The 12,037-nt window shown below is 39.1% G+C and overlaps 1 protein-coding gene across 2 annotated transcripts in view; it reads right to left on the bottom strand.

Annotated features, from left to right (window-relative positions):
- The window catches only part of Sgtb (small glutamine rich tetratricopeptide repeat co-chaperone beta), a 33,307-nt gene extending 21,425 nt beyond the window's left edge, over positions 1 to 11,882 (bottom strand). For both annotated transcript variants that reach the window (XM_042690845.1, XM_042690844.1), the window contains exons 1-4: positions 11,725 to 11,882; positions 9,810 to 9,927; positions 4,409 to 4,512; positions 1,242 to 1,311 (exon numbers count right to left, since the gene is read on the bottom strand). In XM_042690845.1, coding sequence (XP_042546779.1) covers positions 1,242 to 1,311; positions 4,409 to 4,512; positions 9,810 to 9,909 — 274 coding nt within the window. In that variant the 5' untranslated portion in view covers positions 9,910 to 9,927; positions 11,725 to 11,882. The remainder of the gene's footprint in view (positions 1 to 1,241; positions 1,312 to 4,408; positions 4,513 to 9,809; positions 9,928 to 11,724) is intronic.
- Between the last annotated feature and the right edge of the window lie 155 nt (positions 11,883 to 12,037).

A 12,037-nucleotide genomic window follows, 5' to 3' on the forward strand; every position in this document is an offset into this window, starting at 1 on the left:
TCTCCCTCATAAGTGGATGCTAAATCCAAAAGGTTAGTGATACGACAAAACTAACAGGACTTAAGAAACAAAGAACTCCCGCTCATCTGGTTGAACCACTACTAAATATCCTCATGCTGCTGATCACAAATATGGTATATAACATGTGAACACTGTTATATATTACAGACTGTGGTAGACAATTTGCTCCAGGGAAGTTAGAATGAACTTGTGACTTTGAAATTATGTAATCATTTAATCACAATCAAAAAAAAAAAAAAAAAAGAACCTCGGGGAAGGGAGGGAGGGAGGGGATGGTAGGGGGAAAACAATGGAGGGGGTAACAATGTTCAAGAGGAAGTGTACTCATAACCTCACTCATGTAACTGTAACCCTCTGTATAGTAGCTTTACAATAAAAAAATAAAATAAAAAAAAAAAAAAAAAAAAAAAAGAAAACAAAGGAAACCAAAAAATGGTCCACATATAGCTTCTGTACATAGCATATTTCTTAATAACAAGGAAGTTGGTGGCTTTCATTTACTTCGAGGGACAAGGTCTGTGCCTTATACTATCATAATGCAAATTTTGTAGGTCTAACCTGGCACTCCTCTACCCCTTGAAAAGACTAGAAAAACTAAATACAAATCCTTAATATTGGGCTGGGAAGGTGGCTCAGTGGTAGAATGCTTGCCTTGCATGCATGAGGCCCTGGGTTCGATTCCTCAGCACCACATAATTAGAAAAAGCCAGAAGTGGCACTGTGGCTCTAATGGTAGAGTGCTAGCCTTGAGCTGAAGAGCTGAGGGACAGAGCCCAGGCCCAGAGTTCAGGCTCCATGACCGACAAAAAAAAAAACACCTTACTTTTGACTTACTTATAAAAGAGCAAGAATGTTTCAATAGTCAGCTACTAGTAAAGGTATTATATACATACATTAACAAACTTCAAAGAACAACACAGAATCATGAAAGTTAAAATACTGAAAGTTAATTTCCCCTTTGATTAGCATAAAGAAAAATATGGAATTCTAGAGTACAAGCAGACAATGTAGTAAACAGCCTCCTAAGTGATCTGTTCTGAAAGTTTTATGAGAGACCAGGTTCTCTTGATGAGAAGTCATTCTGCTTGTCCACGTTTTTTTTTGCCATCACATTCATTTCTCCTTCATGAACATCATGTGAACTTGTGACAGGCCAGTCACATAAAGCAACCTGTCAAGAAGATTTTACTAAATAAATCATTTCTCTATAAAATACTTACCTTCGTCTTTTAATTGATCAGCTTTCCCCACATCTTCAGGAACTGAGATGGAGAGGGGCAAAATGTCATTCTGAAAGCAAATAGGAGTCAATGTACTTCTGTTTGACTACAAAGTCATCCTAGAATACTATAAATGAAGAAATAATAATTTGACACATTTTGGTAACTTACCTGTATTTCCACTTTATATAAATCTAACACCTAAATACTAGTGTTAATAAGAAGTGAGGAGAAGTCTTCTTACATACTTTTATTGGAAATATGATCCTGTTGAGTTTTTCTAAGTACTGTGAATCGATTTTTTAATTTGCTTTTCCCAACCCCAGCAGTTCTACTTTAAGAAAAAAAATGGAATGTTTCTACTAGGGAAACTTTTGAAGAAAAATCTTTATTACTATCTTATCTAAAAGATACAAAAAGTCAAAAATCAGTTTACCAATAAACAAATTTATAGTAATGATCATTATTTAAATATGTACAGGCACACATACATACACACACAAAGACTAGAAGCAAGGCACAGTTGGCTCACACTTATAATCTTAGCTACTCTAAGATCCTGAAGATTGAGGTTCCAAGTCAGCCCAGGCAGAAAAGTCTGTAAGATTCCAATCGTCAAAATAACCAGTAAAAGCTGGACAGGAGGCGTGATTCAAGTGGCAGAATACTAGCAGAGCAAACAAAAGATTTTGATTTCAAACCTTAGTATTAGCAATGAAAAAACAACTCTAATACCAAAAGGTTAACAATAATATCTAATCTAGTATTGGGAGGAGCTGGGAATGTAGCTCAGTAGTAGAGTACTAGCCTAACATGTGCAAGGCTGTACATTCAATCTGTAGCAATGTGATAAAATAAAAAACACAAAAACATGTAAACATATTTCTGAGACTTGAATTCAGAACCTGGTGCTTTTTTGTGCTCAAGGCTAGCATTTTACCAGTTAAGCCACACCTCCACTTCCAGCTTCTTCTTTTTCTTTCTTTTTATTCATTTATTTATTTTTCTGGTGAGTGACTGGAGATAAGTGGCTCATGAACTTTCCAGCCTAAGCTTTGAACTGCATTCCTCAGATCTCAAGCCCCTTGATTAGCTAGGCTTACACACACGAGTCATGAGTCACAGGTACATGGCTACAGAATATTTAAAACAATGAATATATACTAATTTTGTTCTAAAATAGAAGCCTTTATAAAATTTTTGTTTGGCATTTACTATCATCCTCAAACTATTTTTGCATTAATAAGGTTCAAAACAAAGGAAAATTAAGAGTGGAAAATTCAGAAATACTTTTGAGTGGAACTAAAAACACAATGTATTTTTTTCATTTTTGAAAACCTCTTTTTGAAATTGCATTACTTTTAAACTTGACCCTAAAGTTCAAAATAAGTCTAAAATTTTTCTTTTGTTTTGGTTGTGGGGCTTGAACTGTGGGCTTGGGTGCTGTCCCTGAGCTCTTTTTGCTCAAGGCTATCACTTTACCACTTGAGCCACAGTGCCACTTCTGGTTTGCTGATGGTTCATCAGCGATGAGAGCTTCACAGACTTTCCTTGCCTAAGCTGGTTTGAACTGCAATCCTCAGATCTCAGCCTCCTGAGTAGCTAGGATTACAGGCATGAGCCACCAGTGCCCAGCTTACAATTTTGAAACTAGTGTAAGTTATAGCTATTGCAGCTATGCATTACTTAAAATATATCTACCATTGCCTTTGTCTTCACTAAAGTTTCAAGAAAATGGATAGATCTAACAAATATAGCACAAGAATTCAAAAGTGTAAAATCACTGACAAGTTTTATCTTTGTCTTTTAAAAAAAATCTGTATTAATCACTTTATCCCAGTAGAAAATATTGGAATAAAGAGAGTAGAAATGAAATGGAAAACTTCAAGAGGTTAACTACATATACAGTAGTTCAAAGACATATTACTGTCCTATAGTACTTGCTCTTAGGGTTCCTTCTATTATAGATTTTTAAAAATCTAGGCAACTTCAGGGGAGCTCTTTTTCTGCCAAGCCATTTAGATAATTATAATATCATTCAAAGCCATACAAAATTATCAGTACAGGCAGATGGTCTCAGGCAGCCAATGAGAAGAGTTATGGATAGCAATAGAAAATCAGTATTATAAAAGTGACCAAAATGCCACACAAGTACACTAAAGAGACAAGTATTTCTTATTAGTTATATAATGTGGAGGCTGTTTCAGACAAGTCCTAAACTGCTGCTGCCACAGTCTGCTAAGTAAAGCCACAGCTGCATGGGAGGACTGCAGAAGGACGATGACACCATAAATAACATTGCTGTAGCTGTCCTAGGGAGCAACTATATTTTAAAAATTGCATGCAACAAATTTCTTACAAATAAATGAATCAGAGAGATACAGTAAAAGGGGAAAAAAAGAGTTTTACTTAAGAGTATAAAAGTCAATTATAACTTCATGAAAGGAAAAAATGAAAGTAAATTCAGATCTCATCAGTACAAAGTCAATGGTGATAGTAGCTAAAGAGCAAGCAAGTTCAAGTGCTGTCTCAGCCTCAGAAACCTGCAAGTAAAGGTCTGCTTCAGCTATTGAAGCAAGGTTTCCTACAGAGGCCACAAGCCCCTGCACAGAGGAGGCAAGCACTCCCCCACTGAGCTACAGCTTCAACCCTCAAATTACATCATAGTCTACATTTCTTGAAACGGACAGAAATCAAAACTATGAAAACAGTCCTTGGGAGAAGGGATAAGAAAAGTCGGGTTTTCATACTGACCCTGAACACTTGTGTTTTCCTGAATCCCTTCAATAACTAAATTGATGAAATCCACTTCACAAATGATTCAACTCCAGATGAACTTGTTTCGGCAAGATTACTTTCTAGACTTTAAGCTTTTTGTTGTTAAAGGTAGTTTGTGTTTTAGAAGTATGTCAATTAGATGTCATTAATCTGAAAATGTTCACACTTATAAAGGACTTAAAATGTTGACAAAGATGTATCATTGAATATAAAAGGTGAGAGAGAGAAATGTTACTAATATAAAATCTAAAGTATATAAGGGATAAGCTACACTTTTGACCACAATTAAATCATATAAACTATCTTATATCCAGAAAGAAGTTATTTACTTATAGACTTAAGTCCCTCAACTAAATTGTCATCATTCTTACATCACAATAATAACATACCTTATGGATGGAATTGGTGAACAATTCTGTCAAAGGCTGTGAAACTGCCAGGTGTGTATCTTCTGGGCTGATTTTAAAAACTGTCTCCAAGCACTGAATTGCAACTTGAAACAAATATTTTTGTGAAAAAAATTAGTAACTAATTTTTTTTTCTCTAACAGGACTGTAATCTGTCAGTACTTATGAACACAGAACAACAGGAAATCTAACTGGCCCAGCTACACAGAAATTTTGTTTATAAACAAAATATTGATGGAAAGACAATGGTTTCTTATTCACCAAAAAGGTAAATATTATACAGAATATGATTTTTTAATATATCCAAAAATTCTTGTTATAGGCTACTAGGAAGAAAATCAGGTCATTAACAAGTTACTCCTGAACATCTATTTAACTAATCAACAATGTCTTAATCCCTTGAACAAACAAAATAGTATATATATTTTAAATAGAACTCTTGATTAAAAAATAAAAAATTACAGAAACAAAGTATCTAGCACAAAGGAAGCACTAAATATTAATCAGCACACTCACTTACATAAAGGTAGGTTAGTATTTAAAAATTCATTCATTCATGCAAATTTTTCAAGTGCCTGTGTGTACTATGCTCTTCTAAAGTGGTAGAGAGCAGCAATCAACCTCACAGTAAAAAAATCACTGTCCACATGATAGTGGAAAAGGTAAGTGGTTGTTAGGGAGGAGTGTAAGAGTAAGACTGGATACAAAGGAAACTATGTTAGAAAGGAAGTTTGTCATCTGACATAGGCAGCTTATCTGGATTTGAGAATGATTTGGACTTTGGGGTAGTTCATGCCTATAATCCCAACTAGTTGGGAGACTGCAGTTCAAGACCATCCCTACCATCCTGTTCCCCCCACCTGAAAAAAAACTTAGGAAAAAAGAAAACAAAGATCTTATCTCAAAGAACAAGCTAGAATCAGGCATGTTGGCATATGCCTACAATCTGAACTATATAGGAGGAGTGAGCGGGAGGATAGATATCCTATCTGAAAAATTACTGAAAAAAAAAAAGACTGCAGGTGTGGTTCATGTGGTAGAGCACTTAACAAGTATAAGGCTGTAAGTTCAAATCTAATAATGCAGGGAAGGGGGAGCCAAGCATGGTAGCAAACACCTATAGTCCCAACTACATGGAAGGCAGAGATGGGAGGACAATTTGAGAACAATCTGTTTAAAGTTAGAATGACATCCTATCTGAAAAACAAGCTAAAGGAAAAAGGATTGAAAGTTTGGCTAAGCAGTTAAAACCCTGAATTCAAACTCCAATACCTTACCAAAAAAAAAAAAAAGATAAAATATTTAGACTAAGTGAAGGAGTCATGTTTGTGTTTAGAACTAGAAGTCTTCTAGGAGTACTGGGGATGGATTAAAAAGGGAAGCTGGTATAATTTGTGGAGGGGAAGGGAAAAAAACAAATTGTTTAAATAGGGATATAGGTGGACCCTTTGCAATAATGAGATGTACAAGATGTTATGTAGAAAATGAACTTTACAACTTTGCAGGGGGTGGGGGGGGAGGAGAGTGGGGGGAGATGGGAAGGGATGGGAAAGGATGGGAAGAGGAAACAAAGGAGGCAACAATGCTTGGTAAGAAATGCACTCATTACCTTGCCCACGTAATTGTAACCCCTCTCTATGGTATTTTCACAATTAAAAAAAAAAAAGGATCCCAAACCACCAAAAAAATAAAAATAAATAAAAAAGGGGACTATGTGGAACAATAGAAGCAGAAAAACCAGGCAGGTTCCTGCTTAAATGAGACGGACAAGTGAGGAGCATGATGGAGAGTAGGGACAAGAAGAATGCAGACCCAGTCTTCTCAGAAGGATTCCCATCCGGATAGTGCTCTAGTCTGAAAGAAACCAAGAATGTTGCCAACATGCCCAATGTGCTTCCAGATGGTATAGAACAGATTCCTGCACATTTTATGTGTCTTCTACAAAACACATTATGTAATCATTGTGAACTTGAGAAAATTCCGTGTCATAAAAGAAATACTACTGTCACTAGAACAAATCTCTTTATTGCTGTCAGAAGGCCAAAGTTCCTCATTCTTCTTATTTCCTTCCTTCCTTCCTTCTTTCCTTCCTTCCTTCCTTCCTTTCTGTCTTTCTGTGTGGATACGTGTGTATAGGGGGAATGTCCTAAAAAGCCATGTGAACTTATACAACTGATCACCGAGGGTAATGAAAATATGAAGGTATAGAACACATAGTATGATTGCCTGGCAACATTAAGCGTCTGCTAGAGGTGGGCGCTGGTGGCTCAATGCCTGTAAACCCTGCTACTTAGCAGATTGAGACATGAGGATCGGGATTCAAAGCCAGTGGGGCAGGAAAGTCCCTGAGACTCTTATCTCCAATTAACCACCAAAAAAACCCCTGGAAACAGAGCTGTGGATCAAAGTGGGAGAATGCTAGCCTTGAGCCCAGGCCCTTATGTCAAGCCCCATGACTACCAAAAAAAAAAAAAAAAGCCAGGTGCTGGTGGCTCAGGCCTGTAATCCTTAGCTCCTCAGGAGGCTGAGCTCTGAGGATTGCAGTTCAAACCAGCCCACGCAGGAAAGTCCGAGAGACTCTTATCTACAATAAACCGCCAGAAAACCGAAAGTGACACTATGGCTCAAGTGGTGGAGTGCCAGCCTTGAGCTGAAGAGCTGAGGGACAGTGGCCAGGCCCAGAGTTCAAGCCCCACGACCGACAAAAAAAAAAAAAAGTCTGCTGGAGTTTCACAGCCAAGAATTCAAATACCAAATACCAACAGTTAACAAAGTTATATATTCTGTTCCATCAATATTCAGCCACTTGGATGTAGGCATGGAGTTAGATTTAAGCCAGGGTGAATTCTGAAAGAAAGGCAAGGAAATACAAGAAAATGATTAAGATGGTCCACATGTAATTTAAGATGGGTAAGAATCAGAGTGGGAATAGTAAGATATCAACAGATAGGAAGGATTCTTTGGGATTCTAGAAGGGAGTAGTCTAGAATGATAGACAGTAATAGTGAGGAAGTGAAATGTTTAAGCTAGAGATTATGGGAGAAATGCAATTTTGGTAATGATAAGGTATAGGGAAGGGTTTCTTCCTTTCTTTTTTTTTTTTTTGTCAGTCATGGGGCTTGAACTCTGGGCTTGGGCGCTGTCCCTGCTCTTCAGCTCAAGGCAAGGGCTCTACCACTTGAGTCACAGCGCCACTTCCAGTTTTTGAGTGATTTATTGGAGCTAAGAGTCTCACAGACTTTCCTGCCCTGGCTGGCTTTGAACCGAGATCCTCAGATCTCAGCCTCCTGAGTAGCTAGGATTACAGGCATGAGCCACTGGTGCCCAAGCACACTGACATTTTAGATCAGATAATTCTTTTTTTCAGGGTCTATGCATACTTCATGATTTTTACTCACTACATGCCAGCAATACCAGCTCCCCCAACAGTGTTCCAACCACAAATGCCTCCAGACTTTGCAAAATCACCCAAAGATTAGAACCAATGACCTAGGGTATAAGATCACTGAAGGAGAAAAAGTCAAGAACTGAGAACCAAGGGAACTAGAGGAACTATCAGAGTTAAGACCAGGAGTAATGATTAAGAAAGTGGCATAAGAACTTCAAAAGCCAGAAGTGAAGCAGATATCATAGTTGTCAACTAAAAGGAACCCATGATGTTTTTTTTCTTTTTCTTTCCCCACCTCTCTGGCAATACTGGGGACTGAACTCAAGGCCTCAGAGCTCCAAGCTTGCTAAACAAGTACACTAACACTAGTCACACCCCTAGACTTTTTACTTTTTTGTCTGTTTTTCAGATAGGGTCTCTAGCTAACTTTGGCACAGTGGGCCTCAAACCAAAATCCTACTATCTCTACTTCCCACATAGCTGGGATTATAGATGTACATCACCATGTCCCCATATGGATAACACAGAATAATAACAAGACTCAAAGCTGATGACACACAAACTTTATAATAGTGCAAAGCCAGTGTTAGGACAGATGCTTCTTTTCTAGGACTTTTTAAAATGTCTAGAAGGTGGGCAGACACCTCCACATGGTTTCATGTTCAATTAAATTAGACTTAGAGAGTCAAAAATAGGGGTCAGTCACAAACAATTGGCACAATATCTGACTGCCAAATATAACAAACAGCTGAAGGCACATACTTTTGGCTGAATACCATGCTAAAAATAGGACATAACATCTTGGTTTTTAAAAATACTCTCAACTCTTTTTCTGGCCCTTAAAAATACACTGCCTTCGGTTAGAAAAGAAACATCTTTTTATTAAATGATTGTATGTATCTGTTTGCTACAGAGCAACTATCACCAACAATTTCCTTAGATAACCAGTCACCTTTATCTTCACACATTCTCACAGTGAAGAACAAAAAGACATTAATATTAAAGGGACTGATTGCAATGTTTTCCAACTGTGCGTCACCTGCTCCTCTCACTGTCACATAGAAAGACATCATCCTACCAGACTGCAAGCAGATTTAAAGCAAATACCCAATTTTCATTCTCCCCTCCTTCAAGCAGATTTACAAGGGAAGTATGTGTTCCCTTTTATAGGAGAAGCTGTTTCAAGATGGGGAATTCAGGCTACACTGTTATTTGCTAAATTCTCCCAAATGTATTCTTATTGCAATAATTAAGTCTTTAGACCACAAAGAAGTTAGGTTCATTGAACCACCACAAGCTCATCTGCAGAATTATATCTTATTATGGTCATGCTGTATTTAAATTTTACAATGCATAAACATGAAGCATAAAGATGGTGTCAAGTAAACACATGATGCTATGATCCAAGTCTTGCTCAACTTTAGAGATCACCAAATCCAATATTTAAAATTTATATAAAACACGGATGGAATCTTTTCAAGTCTCAAAACAGGTACATGTCAGAGCACACTAGTGGTTTATTTATTTAGATTTTTACATAGTGCTATTACAATGACTAAGGTACTTTCATGTATTATTTCTGAACTGGATACTTTGTTATTACAGAAAAAAGAGAAAAAAAATATCTTCAGAGCAGGAACCAGGACTTAAACCTCAAGCTTGTCACATATTAGCTGTTGTGTTGTGTACCTCCTCTGGTTTCATTTCCTCATTTGCTAAGTGGGAATAATACTTACCTAGTTGCTGTCATTAAAAAAAAGACATTCCCCATATTGCTGATATGGTAATTGTCAATTGTTAATGAGTAGTCCTATTCTGTTGTTACTTAAAACAAAGCATGCTTCAAAAAACAGAAATAAGAGGTATAGTTTTGCTTCTCTGCTTGAGATATCAACAAATATTAAGATTTTATTATAATGGAGTACAAGCTCAGGCTTGTACCTATTTTGGTCTTTCTTTGTAACACAAACGAACACAAAAAAACCAGGTGCCTACCTTCCAAACTTTCTTGTTCATCAGAAGTATATGTATCCATCTGACTTTGTTCCCGCAAGAACCGAATCACTGCATAAACAAGGTGCTTGATAGATGACATTTTAGAAGCTTAAACTTCCTTGATAAGAAAAATGAACAAATTTGGCCCAGATATTTCTAGGAATCACTCAAGAAAGATAGAAATTATAAAGGTAAGGGCTATATATTACATTAAAAGTTAAAAGAAATAGCCTGGTAATCCTAACTTCTCAGGAGGCTGAGATCTACAGATCGCCGCTGGAAGCCAGCCTGGGCGGAAAGTCCATGAGACTCTTATCTCCAATTAACTACCCAGAAAAATCCAGAAGTGGCACTGTAGTCCAAGTGGTAGAAACTAGCTTTGAGCACAAAGAGGCTCAGGGACAGCTCCCAGACCTGAGTTCAAGTCTTAGGACTAGCAAAAAAACAAAACAAAAAACAACCCAAGCTACTCAGGAGGCTGAGATTTGAGGATCAGCTTTCAAATCCAAGGCAGGAAAGTCCATGAAACTCTTATCTCCAATTAACCACCAGAAAACCAGAGGTGGCACAGTGGCTCAAAGTAGTGGAGTGCTAGCCTTGAGTGAAAGAGCTTAGGGACAGTGTCCTCACCCTGAGTTCAAGCCCCTCGAAGTACCAAAAAAAGCATCAAAATCAAAATCAGAAAAAAAACTTTCATTACCTTAATCTTTGGGATCTGGAGAGTTAATATTACAGAAATTTATTACATATTTTTATTTAAACTCAATAGTATTAGACTATCTTGCAGCAGTAATTTTTATTTTATTTTGGTTGTAAGTCTTGAACTTTGGGCCTGGGCACTGCCCCTGAGCTTTTCAGTTCAAGGTAAACGGTCTACCACTTGAGCCACAGCACCACTTCTGGTTTTCTGGTGGTTTATTAGAGATAAAGAGTCTCATGGACTTTCCTGCCCGGGCTGGCTTTGAACTGTTATCCTCAGATCTCAGCCTCCTAAGTAGCTAGGATTACAGGTGAGAGCCACTGGCGCCCAGCTGCATCAGTAATTTTTTTTCAAAACATGTATAACATAAGCTTAGATTCTCATTAAACCTTAATATATGATAAATATACATAAAAGGGTTAAGACTGCACATAAAGACACAGAAATTCACACCCAAAGGCCTTAGTACTGAGTTGAGGAAGGTTTCATCCTGCTGACTCAGAAGGTGAGCCTCTATTTCAAGAGATTTTTTTAAAATGTATTAAAAATTTATACTCCACCTACTTTTGTAGGCTGAGTTATTTGATAAGGAAATAGACCCAAGAAAGGTTGTTCAATCATGGAACGTTCTTATTGATAAATGGCATATCTAGTTAATCAACAGACACGTCAGGGAACCATTGCCTATGCCCACGGACACTACAAACCGACCAGGGCTCTGCAGTAGCTGATCTGGCTCTCTCTCGTGCACAAGCTAGAAGTCAGGTTCATTCACACGGAATACTATCGCTTCCAAACGGAGGCGCAGGGCCAGCCGGCATTAATGGCTTATTTCCACTAAATCGCATCATCCATCTGCTCCCCAGGTTCCCTAATTCAAAGCCAGGGTGTGGTACCCGCCGCTAGGATGTTTATTAGTTGTTTAAAGGCCAGCCCAGCCTCTAGGCCACAGGCTAGTTAGAAATCCTAAAGAAGGCCTCAGGGCAGAAGGTGACGAGAGACCCGGGGGTGGATGATGGGGTGCAGAGGAGCAATGAGCTGTGCAACCTCTTCTAGGCTTTTCCTCCTCATACCCACCTCCCACTCCAGGCCTCCCCCCCTCCTTCGCGCACCCGGGCCTAGCCTCAACCCAGAAGGGGTGTGCAGCCGGTGTGTGGTGCGGGCCGGTGTCCGGGGCTGCGGGAGACGCACCGTTTCTAGACAGAAGCCCCTTACCAAGCGAGAGGATGCCAGACGACGGCCGAGGGCCGGGGAGCGTCCGTGAGGGGGCCGCTTGCCCCCTCGTCCTCAAGGCTTTAGCCTGGCTGGGGATCCCAGCACTGCCTGCGACCTCCCAAACTTCTCCAGCTCCCACGCCTCCGCCGCCGCCGCCGCCGCCGCCGCCGCCGCCGCCGCCACCGCCCCCTCAGCCCACCAGGCTGCGCGCAAGATTCCCAGACGCTAAGGTCTCGCCGGCTCCGCCCCCAGGGCGTGGCAGGACGGCCAGGGGCGGGGCTATGGGCGTGATCAGACGGGCCAGGGGCGTGGC

The sequence above is a fragment of the Dipodomys spectabilis genome, unplaced genomic scaffold (assembly GCF_019054845.1).
Source record: "Dipodomys spectabilis isolate Male_0828 unplaced genomic scaffold, ASM1905484v1 ptg000140l, whole genome shotgun sequence".
NCBI classification, from domain to species: domain Eukaryota; kingdom Metazoa; phylum Chordata; class Mammalia; order Rodentia; family Heteromyidae; genus Dipodomys; species Dipodomys spectabilis.